Source organism: Anser cygnoides, chromosome 1 (genome assembly GCF_040182565.1).
Source record: "Anser cygnoides isolate HZ-2024a breed goose chromosome 1, Taihu_goose_T2T_genome, whole genome shotgun sequence".
Taxonomy (NCBI): Eukaryota; Metazoa; Chordata; class Aves; order Anseriformes; family Anatidae; genus Anser; species Anser cygnoides.
Genome location: NC_089873.1, coordinates 79,042,624 through 79,068,510, shown reverse-complemented (window position 1 = coordinate 79,068,510; position 25,887 = coordinate 79,042,624). Strand labels below are relative to the sequence as shown.

Below are 25,887 nucleotides of genomic sequence, written 5' to 3'. Positions count from 1 at the left end.
CACACTGCAAAGATCAAAATTGTTTTTGTCCAGCATTGGTAACTAAGCATTAAACATTTTGATTTGCTTCGGCTGAAAGTTTATTCTTTTTTTCCTTTTCCTTTTTTCCCCCCATTTTTTTTTTTGCCATGTGCTTTGTGTAGCTTGTGTGTATTTATATTTACAGCCACTGCATTTAATGGCCACATGCCTTATTTTCACAGATGGCCAGTGGAAGACTTCCCCTCCCCCCTTTTCTTTTAGTAAAGCCTGCTTTTGGTTTTGCTACTTTTGTCACAGTGCCGCTACTCTCAGTTAGCAAGTGCCTACGCAAGGGGGGGAGAGGTTTTGCAGTGAGGATATTTTTTAATTCCTCCAACAATTTTACCTCTGTTTTAAAATGTTTTTTCCTTTCCCTGATTGACCATCATCTACTAAATGTCCAGATATATTTTTCAAAGGAAAATTAAGTGTGTGTGCATGTCTGAATTTAGTACATCGTTATGGTGGGGATGCATGGGCAAGGTTAGCTAATAAAAAATGAAACATACAGAGGGATGGACAAATGCTGCCCACAGATGTGTGCCTGAAACTCCCACAGAAATCAAGGAGAAGGGCATGCAGAGGCACGGGAAGAACTGATCCTTGCAGCTGTCTTAAGTCTGAATGAGAACGTAAGTCTTCATTCACTCCAAAGAGCAAAGGCTGGAGGTGTTCACATGCTAGTGTGGATGAGTGAGGAGTGCAGCTGTTTATACCGTACTGGAAATTTTATTAAGCCCAATAAGGATGGATCAACTTCCTCCTGAAAAAAAAAATAAAATAAATCATACAATTGATTTGAGTTCTTGTTACTTCTTTTGAGCTTTTTGAATCTTTGCATTAAGTTCTAAGCTTTGCCCTACAGCCATGAGAGCTAATTACTTCCTGAGATCTTGTTATTACTTTTACATAACCACATGCCCCCAGTAGCTAGGGCTTAAGCACATTCATGGGCACCAGCACCAGTGCAATACCTCTGTCCAGTGTAACAGAGGCAGTTTTTCTGTGAACCATGCCTCACAAGGCCCCTGGGCAGCCAGCTTGTCCTGTTCTGCCAGTTGTGGTGGGAAGGTGCTTGCTCTGCTGAGTGACAAGCAACCACCAGTATGTCCTCAGGGTGCAGAACTTCACCTTTAATAATACTGATGCTCATGCTGGGGAGTAGACAAACTAATAAGCCATACTTCATGACTGGGAAAATGTGGCAGTTTCTTTCTTTGAAGATAGAGTAGGTAGTGCGTCAACTTCTTCATTGGGGCTGGAAGAAACGTTAGCAAAGGTTCTGCAGCCTTCACAATTTTAATACCTTCTAGGGAAAATGGGAGAGAATAGTCTACATCTCAATAATGCTACTGCGCAGATGACACACCCATTGTTTAATAAACAATTGCCAGGAAAATGGAGACTGTGTTTTTGCTTTCTCTTTATATGTGTGCAAACCCCCTTTCTCAGGATATGTTGCCTGGGTTGTGATTTTCATCTTGTTTCATTTTTGCTGTACCACCTCTTTTCCTCAGTTAACCCTTCCTTTCCGCACAGACCAGCTGCAGCATCTCTTTCTGACTTGCTTTGAAATCCTTCATTGGAATTTACAGAGCACATTTCATCCAGGGATCTCAAAACTCTTCACAGTGGTGGGAAAATGTCATGATCTCCATTGTGCTTAATTTTGTGCAGAGCAACTGAACAATTCAGACAAACTTACAGAGCATGTCAGACCAGAAAGCAGTCTAGATGAGAAACTGGGTCATGTAACTCTTAACCTATTTGCAATCAGCAGATTACAACTGGATTTGGTTGAGGTGGATGGCTATGCCTGCACTGTAACAACTTTTATAGGAAGCAGGCAGTGTCTCATCATTCTGCTTTGCTTTTGCTTTCCTTTTGTTTCTTCCTTAAGGAAACAGGTTGATCCAACCCTACCTGCATTTTCATTTAAAAGTCCTGACTTACGCTATCTCTCAGAGCAAAAAAACAAAGAAAAGGAGGACCTTAGTGTCCTAATTTCCTGTAGAATTGCTACTTTCTGTAAGTTTGTTTCCAAGTCAAATACTATATATATATAAATAATTCTTCCTAGAATAAAGAATTATGAATATATATACATATTTATATCTTAGGGAGCTGCCCCTTAGGGCTGCCAATTTTGTGAATATTTCTTCCCTTTCATTTCCTCTGTCTTGCTGTGAAAGGTACTGACTTGGGAGCTCTTAGAAACCAAAGTCCTACATCCAACAATGTATGGCAAAGAAAATGACTATACAAATTTCAGCAAATTCTTCCTGTGATTGGGTGTCTGTTCTCATGAGGAGAGTGTTTAAGTTCCTGGGCCTGCGCAATCCCTCATTTTTTTTCCCCAAAATGGCTAATAGGTCACCTCTCTGTGGAGTCCATATAGCACTTCATATAGATTACAAATCAGATGCCATGGTTTTCAGGTGGTATTGAATCACTCTGGATTTGAATATAAACCAAAATATGACACTCCTTTACCAAGTGACGCAGTCCCAGTTAAGACTGAATATAACAATACTGAAACAAGTACTGTAAAATCAGGAAGAATTACAAATAAGGAAAGTTATTTTCTTTCTTCTAATGCTGCTTTTAGGTTCTGTGGGTGGATTATTCCATGAAAAAGAGAGATTTCAGATAAGGAAGACTGAAAGAGCGGAGGGGGTGGTGAATGTATTGTTTCTTCATACTCAACTTTGATGCAACAACAACAAAAAAAAATCTCCCAAATGATAAATTGCTGAGACATTATAAATAATCTTTCATCTTCTTTGGTGGTCCACAGAGTTTATATAATTGGAAGGCTAAAACCCTTCTTTGTTGTTTCTTCCCTTTTCATTAGTACAGTAGAAGACTATAAAATTGTGCAGCCAGAAGGGGTTTAACAATTACTGAGTCAACATTTGAAAGTCTCACTCTATTTTATCATTTCATGCATGTGCTTTTTATGAGTTTTACAGCCCTGCAAGCGTTACTTAAGCAAGGTCCATTGTAATGGTGGTTCTGTAAATGCTCTTACTTTATTTTGCTTTCCCTAGTAACATGTGCCATTAGCAAGAATCACAATTCCACACACACAGAGAAATGAGAAGCTCAAGGTTACAATTTTTAGATAAGTTTCAGGAGTGCTAGTTCCGGTTCCTAAAACCACCAGACTTGCTGTGTAGCCTTTGACAATTCACTTAAATGTGACTCAGTTTCCCATCTGGTAAGCAAGGATAATGATACTGCTTTTTTTTTTTTTTTTTTTTTGGTGAGATTACATGGCTAAATTCACTGATGAGTGCAAAACACTTGGGCAATGTGATCTATTACACAGAAAAACCTTTATCTAACTAGAGGAACCCTCCAGAAAGAGCCAAAAATTCTCTTACAGCAATTGTAGGCATAACATGATCTGGACTGTAACATGGTTTGGACCAGGCCATAAGCAGTGTGCACACTATGTATTTTGAAGGAGTGTTGCATTAATGTGTAGGAGTAGAGCCTGAACTGCAAATAATTCATCATGTGCAGACTTCTGTGCGCAGCTGGCAATACTGCCAGTGGTTTCTGTAAGTTCTTGCAGCTCTGTGTCACCTGTAAGGCCCACCTTCCTCCTGTTTACCACATTTTGAAAGATGGTGGATCAAGATTTTATAACACAAACTATTCTGATGCTTATTATTGCAAGAGGCAGAGGAATTGGACAGAAAGATAACTTCTACAAAGTCTTCATTCATATCAGATGTAGGGTAAGACTCTTCACCTTTTGGGGGAGCTAAGAAAAATGTCATAATTTTGAATGGATAACACCTGGCACCACCAGTGTGTCTGATAATTTAGGATGTTTTTCTGTAGTAAACAAAAGTGAACTTTCATTGCCGGATCATAGTATAGTAGCTTATCTGCCCAGTACTTTAAGATTTTGTGCATATTGACCAAGGATTGTGTCTGAGTGGTTGATATTTACTGGGACTTGCTGAGAGAAGACTTCTGCCTCAGCACCACAACCTACATTAGATGATGCCACTGGACCTGCTCAATAATGTAAGATAAAAACTATCTTATGAAAACTGCCTATTTGAAAATACCACCTTTAGAGTTTACATGTGAATTCCTCCCCCAGAGCAGGGTGATAAATAGCTGGACAAACTGCACTTGGAGCAAGGGAAATGGGACAGTAAAAAGAACAATAACAGGCAACCATCTGTTTCTTTTTACATGTTGACACCAAAGAGAACAAAGGTAGCAGGCACTCTGTCCATCAGTGTGTTTGTAATTCTTAGGTGCAAGAGCTGATGAGCAAGTTTCTCCTTGCAGTCCATACGTAGCAGTGCTTGGCTCTCTCCAGTTTCTCTGCAAACACATTTTTTTAGCCTGGTCTTTCAGTTCACTTGGAAAAAGAAAGGCAGGAATGTGAAAAGATGTGCCTGAACACTCCTCCTCTGGTTTTCTACACTGGCTGTATCTCTGCAGACATCAAGGTTAGAGAAAAATAATACCAGAGGAAATGGGGGTAGGGTTAGGGGAGTAGAAAACTGAAGAGTGGACTGCTTCAGTAAAACTGCTAACCTTGAATTATGCAATTGGAAAAACATCTCTTGCCAAAATACAGTTCTAACTGAGTTCAGAGTACTGTCGGTGGTTGCCAAATACCCCAGCCAAAAGGATGTCTCCAAGAGGGGGAGGAGGGGTCCACTGCCATATGCCCGGCATTCGCAGCATTCTGGAAGAATCGCCCAGTCCTTCAGGAGTGGAGGCGTGTGCTTGCTCTCAGGTGCACCCTCAGCGTTGTTACCCAAGCCCAACCCAAGGCGGGGGCGGCAAGGTCAAAGGGGATTAGGTAGATGTGTCAGAATGTCTTATTTTTCAGACCTTCCAAGGTTTTGATTCACGTTTATGTAGTAGTGGGAGGAGTTCTGGCAAAGATTATCAGGCTGTTCTACATATGTTTTGACTCTTCTTGTTTTATGTTTCTTCCATGAAAGAGACTGCAACCAAGTTCTTGTCATTTTTAGATCAATGTTTTGTTAAACTATGACAGCTATCCATGACAGAGAGCCAAGTAACTTTTGCAGTTGACCACAAAACTGAGTCGGACTTGTGGTGCTTCGTCATTTTATATATGTGGTTTTTTTTTTCTACATGACACATTCCATGTGCGTGTGTTTTTCTTTGTTCTTTTAAATATAATTATAACATTGCTAGGAGCTGTGCTACAGATCAATCTTCTCTAGCAGATTACTTTCTTTGATTAATGAAGTTTTAGAAACTTCTCATCACATGCCTATTGATAAAACCTGTCTGGTTGTACTTTGGACAATTGGGCTATTGTAGGATTGCTCTCTACAGTATTGTCTTCTTTGTTTTGCCAGTTAGAATTTTAGATGATCTAGACAACAAGGCTCTCACTGTCCCTTCAGAGAGTCTCTCCTAGAGTCCAACAGAAATGACCATTAGGACAGTTTGTCTCAACATCTGCCGAAGTTCTTGGAGGTTAAAGAGGAAAAAGATGTTTATAAGTTATCTATTCAGTCTTCTGGGGTGTGATCCAAAATTCAGAAATTTAGGAAAAAAAGAGTCACTTTATCTTGAACAAGAGATCCCCATGTTTCTTTGCCTGAAAGAGCAGTGGTATTCGTTACTACTTGTTTCCCTTGCTTTATGCAGTGTGATTTTTAGCAGGTCTCAAAAGCAAGTCTTTGCAGCACTCTTCTGGGGCTGGACCAGCCTTGCCTCTTTTTCCCAGCATGATTGGGTCCAGGCTCCATTTGATGCCAATCATGCAATGATCATGAGATTAATATTATTTTATACCTTTGTGGTGTGGGGCAAACCTGAAAAGTAGGGATTATCATTCTTGCATCTTGTAAAACCTGAAAGCACGTAGACTTTAAATCAGCTGAGCTCACTCACCCCTTTCTTTCTGCGCCTGGCAAAGCAAACAGTTGTGGAGCTTGATACAGTGATTAAATAAGTTTAAGTCCAGCATCGTATGGAGAAATGTGCTGCAGCCTGAATTCCAGTGCTGTATCACAGCTGCTTCATTAACATATGTTGCTGAACCTAGCATGTATGTACTCTGCCTGCTATCATTGAATGGTACCACAGCTTGCTACTGTTTACACAGCTAAACCCAACATAATGGAGTGGTGGCAGTTCTAAGAACGTGTAATTTGCTATCAAATTAAGGTACTGATGATAAATAGACCCTCTTTTTGTATATCCTTGAAGCCCTTGTGTATCTCTGTCTGAAGTTATTCAGGAAGTTCTCTTGAGATGAGTCTGGGCTAGCACTGCCAACAGGTTTCCAGTTTATTTGGGGTCAGGGAGGAGCAGCTATTTTTTTCCTTTGTTTGTTTGGAGCTTCCATAAATACTTTCTCCATAAACTGAAAGGATTTCTAGGAAAGCTAGCAAGAGGCTTCTATCAAATGGAAAGTAGTAACCCATCAACTGAGCACATTCAAGCAAAACAACATGGGAGTGCTGCTTAGCCCCTTTCAGGTATTTTATAATTTTTAAAGTGCTTTTGTACATTGGGATTGGGGAAAATCAGTTGCAGTGTATTTTGTAGGAAGAGCGTAAGACAGGAAATCAGCACTCTGCTCACATAGCCGGGCTTTTGCATTCTGGCAGTGTCACTGAGACTTTCTGTTCTCCAAAGCTGTTGCAGAGGTTTAGGAAAGAGCAGGTCTTAGACTTATCTTTGCCTGATATTTTTTTAAACTTCAGTATTTTTAAATATTAATACAGAAGAGCGCATCTGGCTGTTTTGGCATCCTCTGTTTCAAGAGCAACATTATGCAGAAGTTCTTTTTAACTGCCACCTTAGAGATAGGGATTGAACTATGTTATCATTCTGTGTGTTAAAGTAGCAAGGAGTAAATTAGCGCTGTGCTGGAAGGGTGTTTTTCTGCTCCCCCATGTTTCAGCTGTCAAGAGAGCCACCTCCAAGCACTGCAGGTGAGCAGTGCAGCCCATGTGCTCATTGTCTCTCTGGTTTCCCTTCCCTTCCCTTCCCTTCCCTTCCCTTCCCTTCCCTTCCCTTCCCTTCCCTTCCCTTCCCTTCCCTTCCCTTCCCTTCCCTTCCCTTCCCTTCCCTTCCCCTCTTCCATCATGCCTTCACTCTCTCACTTCACCCAGTGTGGCTGTACCTCAAAATGCAAAACTTTTCACAAGATGGATAGCAGTGGAGCATCTGTAGGCTTGTTAAGTCAAACTCTGATAAACGAGCCATACCCAGTGCGTACCTTGCAGACAGCATGCCAGAGTATTCGCTGACCTTAAGACTCAATCAGATCATGTAGGGAGAGCGTGGTTCTGAATGTGACTGCCTCCAACTTCGACAGCTGCACTTACTGCATAAAGAAAAAGCTGTTAAGCCTGTGCCCTTTGCGCTCTCATCTCTGTTTCTCTAAGAGGTTTATACATGATTCAAGAAAAATCTGCAACAGAATAGCTCCCCTCCCCCATGGCGTACCGAACAAGAGGAGATGTTCTTTCATATTTGAGGTTGGTGGCAACGTTTTTAAATGATTGCTGACATACAAATTTGTGAACTCTATCATTATGAAGTTGATGGCAAATAGATTTTTGGAGGAAGAACTGTTGACTTGCATTGTGTGTCTGAGATCCATTTGGAAGAGATACAAACTCAATTTATTCCTGACGTTTTGTCTGCTCACAGGCTGCTTTGGAAATGAGAGTTAAGTTAAACTGCTAAACCAAAGAGTTTGGTAAAGCTAAATGCCTGAAAAGTTCAGGTGCTTATTTGAAGCTTCTCCAGGCTTTCTGGATCTGCTGTGCCTGGGAAATGTTACCGAAAGCCACTTGCTTGTGATAGATAGACTGACTGCCACATGGGATTTTCTTGCAAAAACCAAGAGGATAATCCAGCTTGCACTGTTTCAGCAGTGATACATCTGGTTATAGACAGAGCACAAAAGTGATCCATAATGAAAGTGAATGTGAGGGGGAAGAAATTTAACCTAATGTTCCCTAAACTGTGCGAGCCTAGCCACTTGAGCAGATTAGCCTCATTTCTAAAACTCTTAAGGAAATCTTTGGAAAATGGCTTACATAAATTTGAACTGTTCTTTGAATTGCAGATGCAGGGACATCACATTGAGGGAAGCGTTTCTGTATTCATATTGTTCTCATTTCTGTTTTCTTCTATAATACAACCCGGTGACATTATTAGGCTATACAGAATAGTTGTAAAGTCTCTGGTTGCCGTGTGAAATCTGAAAGTTTTTTTGTCTGTTGATCTTTTACAGTCTTCAGGAGTGAAACAGATCAACAAAACAGCAATCTTTCTTTCAGGAAGAAGCTCAAAAGACTTTTTTCAACTGGAGCCACTTTATTATAATTCAGCATCATGTCATTTTCTTAGCTTTGCAAAAGGCACAGTGCCTAACATTTTGAAATGTTAGTATTGCTTTCCTGAAAGATTTATTTTTAAACATATGATTGTCAGGAAGATAGAATGTTTATGAGTAATATACACAGGGAAAACAAAAACAGTTGGAAAATGGAACACCTTTGTATTTGTAAGGTCCAACAATGCAGAACGAAGAGAGGTATTTTGAAGAGAACATTGGAATTAATTGCCCTGGCATGTTGTTCTGGCAATGTCTGTAGACACTACTGCAGCCTGACAGATTAATTGGCAGCACGCACTAGCCTGTTGCAATCCAGGGTTCACAGATAGTTCTGAGTATGTGAATGACGGACGGGCTGTTAGGAGGGTTGGGCAAAACAGTCTGAACAGAAACACAAACCACTGCCTAAGTATCATGCTTAGTTCAGGCTGACCCTTTCCTGAGGCCTGAATAAGTTCAATTTAAAGTTCTTGGGTTTTTCCCCCTATGGTTGCTTCCTAAAATACCGCCTTTAAAAAAAAAAAAAGGGCAAAGTTACTCATGTCTCTGCACTTTGAGTTCAGGCTGGAAATAGAATAAAACAATAAATATGTTGCACAAGAGCGTGTATCATCTAAACTTCCAGTCCAGCTTTGCAGTCCCAGGGACACAGGGAGTTGAAGTATTCTTCAGATGTGCATCCAATTTTATCATGCTCAGCTAAACCAATCTTTTCAACACTATGAAGTTAGCTCATCACAAGCTAATAAGCATATTTTAAAAAAGTTTGGTAGAGTCTGCAACCATACTGTTTCCAAAAAAAATAGTATGATGTATTCTTAAATACCTGGCTCAGTAAACTGCTGTGAATTAATTGTTATCCAGCTTCCCTATCAATCTTCTACATTACCTACAAACTTTGCGGTTACAATAGTTAATGATTTTCCTGATCCAAATCCTGCCATCTTCCCCATATAGGACAAAACAACACTGGAGACCCTGACTCAGCAGCTGGCAGTAAAACAGAGTGAAGATGGGAAGTTTAGCCACGCGATGATGGATTTCAACATGAGTGGAGATTCTGATGGTCAGTACACATGGCTTATCCTTGTTTCTAGTTTTATGTGTACATATCTTTGGGATCTAGGGGACAATCCAAGTGTTTTGGAGGTCTCTGAGGAGTTAAAGGGGTTAGCAATAAGTGGCTATGGAACAAGGGGGGAAAAAATGATTCCTCATGTGGTGTTTTAAGTCTGGAGGTGATTTTTAGCCTTCTGTTTTGTACGCTGTACATCTCAAGGCAGGTCTAAAAATGTATTTCTGATGGTGGAAGTGAATAAAGGAAGCAAATAAATGTGGGATGCGATCATACAGTAAATCCATGAATTACAGACCTGATCATCCATGGATGGTGCACACTCTTCATCTGTGGGAATTTGTTTGGATTTGATGAAGCAGGCTTAATGTTCTTTTCTTTCTCTGCTGTTGCTTATGTTGTTATGAAGGGGTAAGCGTAAAAACAGGCAGATGTGTAAGTATTCAATCGCTAGTTAGAGACTTGCTTAAGAAGAAACACCTGATGTTACCATACATCACACCATTGCCATCACATTCTGTAAACAACAAAGGAAGAAAGTAAGAAGAAAATTTACATTGATAAGTGTTGATTTTAGGTTATTAAGTAGTAAAAGATGTCTTAGGAAAGCTGTTCAATATTTTATGTTAAAAAACAATGGGAACACTTCATCAAGTCTATACTATGTGATACTGAATCAATAGAATAACTAAAAATTAGTCATTATACAATATACAGTATTTCCTACTGCTTCAAGTAAAAGAAACACCATTAACCTGTTTAGAACACTGACTCATTTAATGTGCAGCACCTGACTTAGGTTATTGATGGCAGAAGCAGCTGTATGATGAAACACAAGTTGGGAATGCTTTTCTCTTTCTTTTTAGGAAGTGCAGGAGTTTCAGAATCTAGAATTTATCGGGAATCCAGAGGGCGTGGTAGTAATGAGCCCCATATCAAGCGCCCAATGAATGCATTCATGGTATGGGCTAAAGATGAACGGAGGAAGATCCTTCAAGCCTTTCCTGACATGCACAACTCCAATATCAGCAAGATACTAGGTAAGATTGATAGAGCACTGTTCTTCCTGTAGCAAAACTCAGCACTTTTGGTGGAATAGAACTGAGCACCTGACACAACTGAATTACTGTCTCTAGACTCTCTACTTACCTGCTTAATGACTGCATCAAGGACAGCAGCTACACAAACTTCCACCATGCTGCCCAGTGCTATACGTTAACCATAACCTGAAGTGCTCTCGTGACTTTGTAATTACTCAGATTGTGGTGGTGGTTTTGGTGCAAAAATGTGAACTGAATGGATAAAACTGGTTAGTTCATTTCATTAGGCTGTTGAACAAGCACAAAATGACTGCTATCATGTATTTGTCCATGTATTTCATCTAACTAGATTCTGTGGGGTAGCACACCACAGTATTTGATGTGTGCTTTAGCACTTTCTGTTCAAAGCAATGGCCACTGGGGAAAGATCCTAAAATACATCCTTTTATTTTATACACTGACAGTTCTAAATTATTTTTATTATGTTCCTGTTATATTAAATTTCCCTTCAGTGCATGATCTCTATCACAAGCTGCTTTTATTCTTAACATTCTGAAAAGAATTCTGAAATCAAAAAAGAAACATCAGAACTAATTTCCATATCCTTAACTCTTCACATCTCAAGCAGTATTTGTCATGAGCAACATCTACCAAATTTCATGCCATAGTTTTCCAACTTTTTACTGCTTGCTCAGATTCCCAGGACCACATTCTGTCCTGAGTTATTCCTCCGTGGGATGCTGAATGACACAGAAGGTGAATAACTGAGGATTTTTAAGGACATTGAATTACTCTTCTGCAGGAAAAAAAACAAAAACAAAAAACAAAAACTGTGACCGTGTCAGAAATGGTGCATTTTTACCAACACATACTGTGTTACAGAAACTGAGCATCCATCATGCTAGTGGGTAAAAGCTTAAGCAGGGGCCACATTTACCTGGGCTACAGGTTTGGCTGGCTTTACAGAGATGTAAGGCAATTGTAATGGCAGCATTAACCAGTTGCAGGGCTGGTAATTCGCTGAGTTTAGTCTGGTCAGGGGTTCGAAGTTCAGCCTGATTAGGGTGGTGTTATGAAAAGTTAGCAGGGGGCAAGTGGAAATGAGAAAAAATTGGTCAGAGGCAGAATGCATTAGCTGTGGATGGCAGACATGATGATATTAACCCATGATTAAAAGGGTGGTACAAGATGATTAGATTAGTTATGGGAGCAGGATTAGAAGGCTAAATAGGTTATGTTGATGGTAAAATAACCATATACTGGTTAAAAGGGATTATACTGGTTACAGGTGTATGATGTGATTAGTCTGAGGACAGGGCAGTAATAGTTTTGGCCTGTTTCTAAATTGAGAGTGGTCCTGGTTAAACCTGTTTTTAAATAATCAGGTTCAAAAATCTACAAGATCATTCTGAATGGCCCTTTTCATTTAGAAAGTACAAAGAGAGCTTGATGTTTTCCCTCTTAACTGATTGTTTTGGATAACAACCTCCGACAGCACGCTGCTAATTCATTCTGCTTAAAACAGGCGCTTGAGCTGGGCTGACATTTTACGCAGTCTCTGGGGATCCTGGTTGACATTTTAAAGGGCTTCTAAGCATTTTATAATACCCTAAAATCTGGTTTTAATAAGACATTCTGCTGAAATTGTTAACATAAGGAATCACCTTTTACTATTTGGCGCTAGATCAGGGAGATATGGGGACATCTTTTTCTGATTAGATATACAGTAGTTGGAGTAAAATGTGCAAATTCATTACAGATCCTGTTGAGGTGACAGACAGTATAGCTGACTCCAAACTCTTTACTGTTTTGCTGCCAGATATGGGGAAAAGCAAGGTTTAAAGCAGGAAGAGATGATGTTTCTATTTCTTTCCAGCATCACGTTTAATTTTTTCTATTCTATTCTATTCTATTCTATTCTATTCTATTCTATTCTATTCTATTCTATTCTATTCTATTCTATTCTATTCTATTCTATTCTATTCTATTCTATTCTATTCTATTCTATTCTATTCTATTCTATTCTATTCTATTCTATTCTATTCTATTCTATTCTATTCTATTCTATTTTCTATTCTATTATTTTCTATTCTATTATTTCTCATCTGCAAAAGAGAGGGATGCCCTGATGCCTTCTTTCCTGACAGGAACGTTGCAAAGGTCTCCCCTCAATTGCAAAAGGCCAGTCTTTTGAAGTCAGCAGGGAGCTCTCTGTTAACTGGCATAGGGTGAGCAGCCAGAAACTTACAGTTCAGCCGGTATTAGGGGCTCTTTATTAGATATCCACAATTTTTCCTTACCATTTTTTAGCAGTGCTGCTGCACATTGAGGTCAGAAAGCTCATTGTCACTGAGAGTGGGTTAGATGGAGTTGTCACCCATCAAGGGTCATTTTTGTAGTAAAATGAGAGGAGATGCCCTTCCCAGCACTAGCATTCTCTAGGGATTATGTTTGACACTGTGGTATTATGTTTTGAGCATAAAAATTAGATACATGGATTTGTCACTAAATTCATCTGTGCATACGTTTGTCATCCATCTGTTCATTGCAACTTAAACTTGTGGATAATGATTTTTTTTAGTAAATTGTTAAAAAAGTGCTAAAGTGGGTCTGCTGGACCCTATCAATTTAATAATACATTGTTTAGATGTTTTTGTAAATATTTTAATTAATTTCACTGATAAATTTGCATAAGGAGATTAAGAAGTTAGACAGTACCTTCAGAAATTCTCTCATAGATGCATATGTGTGTGAATACATGTGTATATGCATACCTATAATTATATATGTGCTTGTGTGTGTGCAAGTATTTTTTAAACAAAAGCAGCCCGATGCAGATACCCAGATTGAAAGATACCAGTCCCGTGGACTAAAAATTAGGAAGTATTATAAAGAGCTGAAGATTCTTGACAGAAAGACTTGGCTCAAAATCAGTGGTCAGCAGAGCTGTGAACCCCACTGAGCGCACACGTGCGTGCACCCGAGCACAAGTGCGTGTGCACTGGTGGGTGCCTGGCTGTCTGTAGCTGCCGGTGCCGGACTCAGATATCTGGCTGTCCTCATCGGCCCTGTACAAGCCCCACGTGGTCACAGTTCTAAACTGTCCTAGCTCATGTTGGGGGCAGGAGCCACGTTTGGTGCTGCAATGTCTAGTAATTTCAGCGTTTATTTTCTGAACAGTTCAGCCAGCAGATCAGGGAGAGCTGCGTGAGAATCCTGCCTGTCATTATGTATGCATACAGGGAGGGGATGGGCTCATGTTTTTGTAGTCACGGAGAAAAGCCTTGCGTACTTGACCCACTCAAAGCTTTCAAACACAGATGGTAAGCAGAAAGCTCACCAAAGAGTGTAAATCTTCCCTTAAAAAAAAATAAATAAATAAAAATCAAGATATTTCGATTACACCTTATTTGGGCTTGGGTTTACGCTAGGCATAGGTACCCGTGTCTGCATGCATGTGTTTATTGTTTTTTATGTCAATCACACATAAAGGTATTGCAAATATATTTTGTCCAAACACAAGGGATTGTCAACCTGTTTTAGTATGCTGATTGATGATACTCACTATTACCTTAGCCTGCCTGCACATGCAAATGTCAGGATCGGAATAGTATATTCTTCAGAATTTCAAAAGTTCATATTTAAGACCAGTTAGAGAGCTGCTTGGATTTTGCATATTAGTAAGAAAATAAATGAAAATGCTAAAATGTAAAAAAAAATAGGATTTATCATCAGAAAATGTGCACATTTTCAAAATTTATTTTGACAGCACTGTTTAATTATTTATGATACTTCAAAACATACTAGTAAATTATATTTAGTGTATTTTGCAAAAACAATAATGTCATAGTAAGAGTAGGTATCACTGCAGAAGGCAGCTATTAAAAATTTGCTAGGAAGAGAGGTGAGACTGCCAGGATTTTTGTTGCATTGAGTTTACAGCTTAGGAAGGAAAAACATAACGAATGACGTTTATGTATAAATATTGTATGTGTAAGTGCATGTACAAATATTATGCATCAAAATTTCAGTTTTTATGGCCCTGATCCTGCAAAGACTTATGTGTTTGCCTAACTGCATCTACTATTTACAGATCTTTTCACATGAGGGGGTGGGAATCTGCCTGTTTAGGTCTTCCTGTAGGATTGCAGCAAGAAAGCACAGTGGAAGAGGTATTGTGTTGAGACAGAACATTTTCATGAAAATTTTGCAAAAACTGATTTCAATTTCTACCTTTCTGTGTGTTCGTCTCAGAACATACGTGACTATTACTCAGTTCCTGAGCTGCAGATCCCTTCACAGCATGTAAAACAAATGTCAAGATTTGTTTAAAGTCAGTGAGGTTTTCAGCTTTGCTATTCATAAATAAAAACTGTTTCATCAGTAGGAAATGGGGCTGGAGTGTTTTTTTAAGCCACCAGGACTACAGCTTGTTTGTGGTTAGAGGACTCTAGATTTAGACTAAATTTCATTATTTTCTTCGTACGCTAAAAAGCCAATGTGCTGTTGTCTAAGAAGTAGAATTTGGAAGTAGACCTGCATCTTCCTGTGAGAGCTGTATAAGCTTTACCCTGAATTTTTGACATCATTCAACACAAGCCCTATCTATGTTTCCATCTTGCACACTAAGTCAGCATTAGTAGGTGTTCAGTGTCTTGGCAGTCTCCACATGTTTATCACTATGTCATTTAGCCTGAAATCTTGGAGGCACTACAAGTGGGAAGTTGGTGTCACTTTTTCTAGTCACTCCCTTTGCCAGAAAAAACATGGGATAATTTCCCTGCAGGAGACAAAGCTGCTGACCACGATTCTGTAGGCAGAGTTTTGCTACCCTGTCTTAACACAGAGCCATGTCAGGGATGCTTGTGCTGAGCTACCAAGTCTGTTTGGCATATGAAGTACCACGCAGGAGTTTCAGATCAAATCTTAGAAACAATCCATTCATGCTGATACGATGCTGCGCCTAAGCTAATAACAATTAGCAGAAACATTGAACTGTCTCCCATTCCAGAACTAGTTGGAGGATTTCTCCATCTTATATGTGAAAAAAATGATGTTTTTGACTCCACAGCAGTGTTTGCTATAAAAAAGGATGTCCATTGTTGCACCTCTGAGTAAGGACACCATGATTTCCAATCACTTGTCTGTCATTGTGAGGCCAAGTTGGGTAACCCTTTGCACCAGAAGCCCAAACTACAGCTTGGACTAAAGATTCAAAGAGCACTGGGGAAAATGGTGTCAATAATCAGAAGGGGCCTTTCTGGAGGGAACGAAACTATTTTCTTGCCCAGGAAGGGATAACTCTGTTCTCTGTGGTGAAAGTCTTGGGTACACAGTGAGCTAAGACCGGCCTGAGTAATAGCATGAGCTAAGTACAGCATGAATAACCATAAAAAATGAAGAAAAAGAGGAAGTCAAGTATGACATATGACATTATGGGCCAATTAAATTGAGAAACTGTTCAAACTTTTTTTTTTTTCTCCCAATGGGAAAATGGACTATTTTCCAATAAAGTTTTCCTTCTAGGCCACATGTTTCACAGCTTGGACCATTCCCGTGCTTTTGAAATGTATCGTACCCTGAAGCATTTCTATAGTCCATGGAAAAATAAAATAGGATAACTAACTCAAGAAACTTTACTTTCTGCTTCCATGCTATATCATTTAAACAATATTAGTTTATAAATTTCAGGAGGTATTTGAAAAAAAATAAATGAAGTCTTCTTTATTTTCCTACCTCAAATATCCACATTAGCATAGGAAGAATGTCAGAAAACAGCCTGGCAATCAAGCTATACTGCAGCTCCATGGAGAGGTGTGCCGGTATCCCAGTGCTCTTCCCTTCATGACACATACTAATTTCTTTGTTAAGATGGAGCTGGCAGTGCTCACCAGGACTTGGTCTTGGAGTTAACACCCCACTGAGACACATGGGATAGCTTATAGCTGTTAGAGGCATTGCTTCAGGATCTTTGCAGGCTCCTGTACCCAGCAGCGTACCATCTATGATCAATTCATGTTCTTCTTTTCGTGAACCTGGCAACTAGAAAGATAAGTTATTTGTAATGAAAGACTAAGCTGTAGACATGTGCATATCCAGAGTTTATTCCTGATCCAGCTATGGTGAAACACAGCAATTGGATCACAGCAACTGGGATTGCTGCCTCCTCTAGAAGAGGAGGTGAAAACAAGACCATGGCCAAAGGAAGGTCTCAGCAGAGTAGGCTTGATGTACCTGAGGGTTCTCTGACTATTCCACTAAACTACACTGCCTAGTTTTCTCAAAAGTGTCAGCGTCTGCTCGTTATCAGGATGTTACTCTTATTGATCATCTGAAAAACATCACCATTTAGAAAAGTTTCAGTAAAATAGTGAGTGAAAGCTTTGAGTATCATCTCTGTCTGCCTCATGGCCATACTCAAGAGGTTTACCAGTGAAATGCAAACAAGACCTGACCCTTGTCTAGAAGCTATGACAGATTCCCGGCCCAAAGCGATATGACTGTCAGTATCTTGTTCCAAGTGACCTACTTGCTTCTCTGTCTTTTAGTGCTTGTGGATGAGTAGAACCTCATTTCTTGTTCGTTCTTTTTTTTTTTTTTTTTTTTTTTTGTGACAGGATCTCGCTGGAAAGCTATGACAAACCTAGAGAAGCAGCCATACTACGAGGAACAGGCCCGACTCAGCAAACAGCACCTGGAGAAATACCCAGACTACAAATACAAGCCAAGGCCGAAGCGTACCTGCCTTGTAGATGGCAAAAAATTACGCATTGGCGAGTACAAGGCTATAATGCGCAACAGACGCCAGGAGATGAGGCAGTATTTTAATGTTGGGTATGGGACCTTTAAAAACTAACACTCATTTCAGCAAAAAAAAAATATATTTCAGGGAGAATTCTTAATTCACTGTGGTAAATGTTATATTTTATTGGCAAGAACATTATATATTGCTAACAGAATGTGAAGCTTATACTTTAAAACAATGTGTTCCAGGAGGAAGTTAGGCAGCTAGGGATTTTTTGTTGGCTCTGCTGTACGTTCATCTTACAGTTTCAGCCAACTGTCTTCTTTCCACTCTGATCATGCAAAAGAAGAAAAAAAAACTTAAGATTTTCCAATGAAATCTAAATCTTCTAATAAAGTCTTGTAAGTACTACTTTATTATGGGACCTCAGAGAGTGTATCTGAATGGATCTATGGTAGTGTCTATTAGTCCAAAAGCCAAAAATACTAGTTTGCATTCAGTATGATCTATTGCAAGTGGTCTGAACATATTGAACTTGAGCTGGAATATGGACTTGAATATCAGGCATGAAGTTGTCTCCATGGTTCATCATGATGGCATTTGTCATATTAGGGAGTGTCTTCCAATTCACTAAGCTAAATGCTTTGTGTTGAGTATAAATTTCAAGTAAATTTCAAGTAAACTCTTAATAGATCAGCTTGATATGATTAAACTAAAATCTGCCTGGAAAACTCACATGTCTTTTCTCTCTGGAAATTCTACTTGGTTTTGATTACTGCAGATCGAAATGATCAGAAGTAATCAAATATTCTGCAGTATTTCTATATTCACTCCAGAAAATTAAAATCCACACATTCGTCTTAAAAAAAAATAAATAAAAAGCAAAAATGGCAACAGAATCAAGCCTCAGAAATAATGGAATTTGTGTTCTGTTTCATCTCAGACTGAATTTGGAATCATTTTAATATTAACTGAATTGAGCTGCACATCTCTTTAGTTAACAGCTAGAAGTAGCAATAAAGGAGAGAATATCTGTCCAGCAACTGTTAAGTGTCATCAGACTGTGTTTTAAACAGCTACAGTGTGCACTGTTGTAATAAGCTGCTCAACAGAGAAATTTGAGCTGCTTAACCCTGTGGTGCTGGCAGGTCCAGTGATCCCAATGGTAAGCACTGAAACAAACACAGGGAAGTCAGCCAACATTCGGCATCAAGAGATTAAAAAAAGAGGAGGGGGGGCCTTCTGGAAAAAGAATAGGTGACAACAGAGCCCCCAAAACACTGCTTATCTGGTTAACATGCATGCTTCATCATGGGAAAAAAATTAACCTTGTAACGCTCTGTATATTATTTAGCTTTCCAAACAAGGCTGACATTGAAATCAAGACATTTCTGGAGATAATTTGCACAGGGGCATCAGAGCACAGAACCTGGGGTGAAATCTTCACAGAAGTTACTGACAAAATGGCCAGTGACCGCAGTGGGGTCAGTGTTTGATGCTGGGAGTCCCAGCACTCTGCAGTTGCATTCCTGGTTTTGGTTCCCCATCTGCTGCATCACCTTGCACAGGTCATGTAGGGCTAAACTTTCAAACACAAATCCAGCTCCTGCTCAGGCACCAAAGTAAATGATGGGGTTTTCTAAGAGCTCTCGTTGTGCCAGCTGCCTGGACATACTGAAAACCTGCCTGAAAGCCTGAGAGTGGGAAGGATTGGGCATTTTTTTCAACTCTTGTACTTAATGCTTTTAGGTCTTACTGTCCTCATCTTTAATGGTTATATGGTAAGCTCACCTCATCCTCTGGAGTGGACATTATATAGAAGTGGAAAAATACTATTCTTAAATTATTTAATATTTGGAAAGGACTCTGAAAAGCACCATTTAAGTGCAAAGTATTCTATTGTTAAATATTAAAAGCAATTTAAGTGTGCTGAATCTTGTTACGGAAATGCTGACTCCAGAAAAACAAAGCCTTCCTTTGAATTAAGAATAAAATGCAAATTAGACCTGCTCCCTACTTTAAGAGTTATGTCTTCAGCTGAGACAACTTATACTTGTTTCAGAAACAAGGAAATAATGATTGTACTGACAGTGGCCTCGCTCGAATGGCAGGCAGGAAGTATCTGAAAATGCAGCTAGCAATTCCAAACAAATGTAAAACTATTTGGCAGAGAAAGGTCTTTCAGGATCACTGTACTGTGCAGGGCTTACTGTACAGTCAGGGCACAGCCAGGCAGGGGAACAGGGGAGGGTTTCATTCTTAATTACGAATGTTCATCTCAAGAGACTCTGCCCTGTCTCCTGTGGCAAGGCTTTTCAGTGCAGATGGACACACCGCTGATGACATTACAATGTGCAGCATGTACTGAAGAGTATTACTGCAATGGAATTACTTCATGCAGCAAGGAAACAAAAGGAGCATGAATTTTAAACCTATAGGCTTGTTGGGTCCCTGAAGCTTCTCAGGGAAATAAACGCTGGTATAACGCAGCTAGTGTTCTTATGCAAAGGGAATTTCTATGGCCTGGAATAATTCGTCTTTCATTATTGCAGACAGGTTTCCGAGGCTTAGACGCTGTATAAAGGCATCCTATAGAGAATTTTCTGAAATGCTCATGTAGCTTGCTTGCTTTTTATTTATGTTTAAATAATACATGCTTCTGTTTTAAGTCTGGCTTTTCCCAATTTTGATCCACCCTGCTTCAAAGGTTCTGCTTTTCACAAGTGCCACTCACTGGAAACTATCACCTTCCAGTGGGAGGCCCTTAGTGATCATCCTGTAAGCCCATGTTGGCCCCAGAAAACCCACTGTCCATCTCCCTAACAATGGCCAGGTCTCTGAGTAAGTGTGGAGCAAACACTGCCTCATCAGTGAGACCTTGGCTTTCTGCTGACCCACTGGTACTTCCCTACAGCACCTCCCCTTTCCAGTGCGAACTACCTAGCCCTCACTTCATTTCTCCTGTTGGCAATGTGTTACTTTTATTTCTAGTGCTGTCATTGTCTTACTATGATTAGCTAAGATGAGGATTTTCAGAATACAAGTTTTTGTAAATTGGGCCACAATTGAAAGGGTGCTTGCTTTTGTCTGGCAGCTTAGGGGACTCAGTTGACTCAGTAAAGTTGCATCACAGGTAGGCAAGCTGAAGCTGTGTAGTTCAGGTACAGCTACAGATGTTTACAAAGGTTGTGTTTCTTTAGCAGTGAAGTTGGTTTGGGCTTGCTGTTCATTTCAAGAGCATCAGTTGCTGAATCTGGAATCCTGATAGAAGGGTTGTCATGCATGGGCCAACCAGGAGCTCCCTCTGCATCCCCAAGAGCATGTGCTATGGGCTTGCTATCATACTTAGGACCCTCTGCTCCTTCCAGTATTCCAATGTTCTTTTACTTTTTCTCCACGGCAGGCAACAAGCACAGATTCCCATTGCCACCGCGGGCGTAGTTTACCCAGGAGCCATCGCCATGGCAGGAATGCCTTCCCCACACCTGCCCTCTGAGCACTCGAGCGTCTCCAGCAGTCCGGAGCCTGGGATGCCCGTCATCCAGAGCACTTACGGCATCAAAGGCGAGGAGCCTCACATCAAGGAAGAGATGCAGACCGAGGATGTCAATGGAGAAATCTACGATGAGTATGATGAGGAAGAGGATGACCCTGATGTTGACTATGGCAGTGACAGTGAAAATCACATCGCGGGGCAAGCCAACTGATCAGGGTCCAAATATCATGTGACCTACAGGACTTCAAGGAGAAAAGAAAAAATAAATAAAGCCCCATCTGGTTTATCCTTGCCAGTGGCCAAGCACATTAACTTTCTCATACACTGACTGTTACTTTAACTGTTAGTCTTAACTAGTTGGGACATCAGCTGACTAATAGACATCAGCCTGCATCAGAAGAAAAAAGGCTCAGAAGAAAGGAAACAAAGACAACGACGACAACAACAACAGAATGATATAAGCTATGGGTAAAATAATGCCAGTAATTCAGCTGCTATACCCAAGCACTGAAGTCTTACCCGTCGACCTTTTATTATTATTATTTTTTTTTCAAATAAACTTTATGGCTGTTTGTTCTACAATGTTCTAGAAATTCTCACTCAGGTACACAGTGCCAACAAGTGGCTTGTGAATGTGTTTTGTTGTTTTGTGCTACAGTTTAAAGAGAAATAATTTTTTTTTTTGGTAATGCACCTGACAGGAAAGAAAAAAAGACAAAATTCCTTTTCCCCTTCTGTCTCCTCCTCTTCCTCCCTGGCACGTCTGGGTCAGAAGCGTGTGTGTGTGTGAGTGTGCAGGCATGCATGGCTGGCAAGGAAGGAAGTGGGGAGCCTGTTTCTGTTAACCCCAACAAGCAATTATTTCCTTTCAAGAGAGGACTTCTCTTCATCAGTTGCACACCATACTGAGTCTTTGAGCAAGTGCCAAATTTGTACTACAGCGCTGAACTAGTCCAATTGCTTTTTTTTGGTTGGTCTCTGTTTTTGTTTTTCTTGGTTTCCTTTTGCTTCCTGCTCTGTCTCAAGTTAGGACAGTGTTGTATCTTAGACAATCCCTTGAAGAACCTGATATACCAGCAGCTGGTGAGATTAGACATATATTTTTGGTTTTGGTTTTGGTTTTCAAAGGAAACTGTAGGTGCCATTCTCAGGTGAAAAAAGAGAGAGAGAGAGAGAGAGAGAGAGAGATAAGAAATTTAGAGAAAAAAATATTTTATGATCTTGGATTTTCATGTGTGCGTGTTTATGGTACTAATAAGAATAATATTGGACTATTGTGAGCAAAAAGCATGTTCCGAAATGAAATCCTGCACCCTCCAAAGGACTTGGTCTGTAAGGAGCCTTTGCTTTTCATTTACACTTCAAGTGGCAGCATATAGAACATAAAAAAAGGATTGTCCAAAACAGGAGTTGTTCAGCACAGGACAGGCAGCTGGAAATGTTAACTCCTCGCTGAGCATAATTAGGTTACTGTGATGTCCAGTTTTAATGAACTTGTACCTACGGGGTTGTTGAGCACTGATTTCCAATTCAAAAGGCAGTTGTTGTGTTTATTTTTTTAACTGGCATTTTTTCTCCTTTGCACTTGCAGAAATCCATTTTTATCAGTAGGATGTTTGTTTAGGAAGGAAGACTAATAGCTATGAAGAACTTTTCATATTCAGAAAAGGCATGTAAGAACCCCAGCCTTTGCAGTGCTAAGTTTCTCTTGCTGCTGCCTCTCACAGGTAGAGAAGTTGTCTCCTGGGCTGTAATACTTCCAGTGTTGTTCTAGAGCCCTTAGATACATTGCTTGTGCAGCTTTGCCTTCATTGGGTAACAGCTACCAGGATGAGGGAGGCAGATTTACACAAGCGTAATGCTGAGCAGAAGTTAGCCTACTGTAATCTCAATAAGGTAACTGAATGTTACACTATATTTCAGAAAAAGAATATAAATACAAGTGAATCACGGAGTCTCCTTTCATCTCCTCACTCTGATATTCCGCTAGAAAGAAAGGACCCAGGTTCATGTAGCAAGACAGAAGCATTAGATCTAAACCAACCAACCAAAACAACTACCTCTCATTTCAAGCAGCAGCTGTCCAGTAGATCCTCTCTGCCTTGAGAAGGAAAGTCTTAGGATCGTACAGAGAAAAAAAGCCTTCCTCTGAATCAGTTTTCTAACCGAAGGTGCCACCTTTGTGTGGCTCACTGGAAAATTCCTGCTCCTAGAGAGACTCATTGCAAGCATTCACTTTAACTTGTGAAGATAGCCCTGTGTATCTTTGTGCCAGCCAGATCCCAGCCCAAAGGTTCACCAGAAACATGGTCTTCAGTACTTGGCAACACTGATTTTGCAAATGGTTCCTTAATCAGGCAAATTTAGACCTCAGAGTAATCAGCCATTTAAGTCTAGGTGCCGGGTGGAAAGGGCAGGTAGCAGGAGGGGCTGGGAAGGACGTGGGGTCTTCCTTTGCCTGCTGGAATACCACTTGAAGTGTAACTTGACCTCTGCAGACCTTGTGCAAAGCAAACAAGAAAATGCCATTGAAGAGTTAGGACAGTAATCTGGTGAGCGGTTTGGACGTGTGTTAGTTTTACCCTGCAACATCTGTTTTATTTTTCTCCTTGTTTTCCCTTTTTGATGTCCACCTCTGCCTCACAAAAATTCTTTTCTATTTTCTCTCTCTCAGAAGATTTGCTCTGAAGTTATGCTTGGAGTAGCTGATCATATCCTCCATGTCAGAGAGGGTTCTTTTTGTTTGTATTTTATGACTGTGTTTTTTTGTTTTGCCTTTTTTTTTTTTTTTCAGTTGAACTGCCTCTTCTTGCTAGTGTTGTAATGGTAATTATAATAATAATAATAATGGTCAGCTGTTCCCAGATTAGTAAATTATGTATAATTTATTTTATTCCCTCCTTCCTTTTTTAACTTTATTTTATTCTGTTCTAATTTGGCAGTGCAGCAAATGAAGCTGTTAGGCTATTTAAAATGGGTACCCCTCCCCACCTTGCCTTTTTATATATATATAAATATATATATATACATATGAAAACAAATTGCTTCTTCTTCTGCTCACATCATTCCTCTTTCTGTTATTTTAATTTTGGCCCCAGCCATGTCAATTTCTGATGTTTATTATGATGGAGTGAATTAATGGGAGTGTTGTTTTCAATCTTAATTAACTTCTGCTCTCTCATCACTTATTTTAGTTATTTAATTACACCAGTCATCTAGAGCCAATTTTTTTGAAGCACTCTGTTTGGATAAGAAGGAAAAAAAATAGGCAATTGTTTTTATATCATTATTATGTACAATGTGAAAACAGATATTTGCTCCCTTTTTTTTTTTTTTAACTTTTAAATTTGTTCCCTGTCTTTGTGAACAAATTACTTCTGACTCTTGTGGGTTCACCTCACATTTGCTGTATGCTTGATTTCCACCACGTTATAGAGACTCTCTGGTTTAATTGTGTAATGTTGGGCTACCAGAATACTTTGTTTTAGCTCCAGGTAGGTGCCACTGCAGCAGGCATGATTGGAGCAAGTCTTGGACATGTGGGCTGGAAAGCCGGCCTCGGTGAAGTCGATGGAGAAAAGGCTCCTTGACTTCAACAGGACCGAATTTCAGCCCTGTACTACATCAGGGCTGCAGGAGATGCTCTGGAGATGCTCTCGAGGTGGCCCCATCCCAGTCGGCAGGGTCCGTCCCATGCCAGAGGGCAGCAGGACTGAGCTCTGCCCTCATCACTTACCGTGTTCGCCTGAGCTAAGGCTCCGATGAACGCTGTGTTTGTTACCTGCACATTTCCATCTGAGAGACTGCACTAGAGCCTAGGGTTTGGTCAGGCTATTGGAATGGGTAGCTACAGCAAACTATCTGCCTCCTGCATCTGGATGCTGAAACTGATGCAGCAATGATGAAATAGGAAAAAAAAAAAAAAAGAAAAAAAAAAAAGGAAAAAGAAAAAAGAAAAAAAAGGCTCTAGAGTCCCAAACCAGCAAAACACTTGTGCCTGTGCTAAGGTTTTGCTGGATCAAAGCAAGAGCGCCCATAAATCCTTCGGCAGTAGAAGACCAGGTTTGAAGATGAGGCCCTATTTGTCCCTCTTTCATTTCTCAGAAAAACGAAACAAGGCCAAACATATATTTATTAAAAAAAAAAAAAAAGTCTTTTTTTTTTTTTTTTTTCCTGGGTTCTCTGCCCTAGATCATGTAGGCAAACCAGGTTAGAAGAGATTAGGGTTGTATTAACCTACAAGCGCATGGAGGCCCTACCACCGAGCTAGGCCTGGCTCCCCCTGCCCTGGGAGCCTGGCGGGCGAGGTGCCGGTGTGGGAGCTGCCGCGGGCCGACGTGCCACCTCCTCCTCGGGAAGGGGAGCTGCGGCTCAGGAGCTTACAAAACAACAATACCAGCAGTGGGGAAAAGGGGAAAAGAGGAAAAAATAAAAAATAAAAACTGAGGCACTTGCTTCTAAGCTCAACTAAATAACACAGCGTATATCCTTTTTCAATTTATTCATGCCTTATATTAGTAAAATAGGATTTTTAAGTGCATTTAACATCTTTATTTAACCGTTCCGCTGTATTAATCAGGCCCCCAGAAAAGAACACTAGCTATTATTATAGCATTTAATTAGTTTTGTAACCAAATCCTCTTATTACGAATGCATATGGAAGAAATTATTTCTTCGAAGACATTATTTCAAAGATTTGGTTACTGCAGTAGACTCTCTCTTTAATTAAATCATTTTTTAGAAAGTAAATTGTCTTTAACCTTTTTACAGCACATTTTCAGAGTTTTTTCTTTTTAATCCAAAGAGATGAGCTGTTATTGTCCCCGAAGAAGCCTCTGACATCACATTTGTAACATCAAAAATAATTATACTCTGTGGAAACGTAGACCTTACTTAGCAAGAATTCATCTGCTAGAATGAATGGCAACTATATAATATCTTGTGCGTTTAAGGGCATGATTTATCAGATAGGAAGTATTTTTGTCTGCCCACTTCTTGGTAGAATCATATCTTCAGTTTTGCAAAGAAATGTGTGTAATTCACTGAATGTGGATTCAAGTGTATCCTCAATTCACAGGGCATGGGCTGGATGTTTAGCTTGGTTTATATTTACATTTTTTCAACTTTATCTTA

General features: G+C 39.9%; 1 protein-coding gene across 24 annotated transcripts in view; it reads left to right on the top strand.

Annotated features, from left to right (window-relative positions):
- The window catches only part of SOX5 (SRY-box transcription factor 5), a 643,266-nt gene extending 620,817 nt beyond the window's left edge, over nt 1–22,449 (top strand). For all 24 annotated transcript variants that reach the window (XM_048046777.2, XM_048046774.2, XM_048046778.2 and 21 more), the window contains 4 exons: nt 9,356–9,464; nt 10,340–10,513; nt 17,131–17,347; nt 20,662–22,449. In XM_048046777.2, coding sequence (XP_047902734.1) covers nt 9,356–9,464; nt 10,340–10,513; nt 17,131–17,347; nt 20,662–20,965 — 804 coding nt within the window. In that variant the 3' untranslated portion in view covers nt 20,966–22,449. The remainder of the gene's footprint in view (nt 1–9,355; nt 9,465–10,339; nt 10,514–17,130; nt 17,348–20,661) is intronic.
- Nucleotides 22,450–25,887: the final 3,438 nt, after the last annotated feature.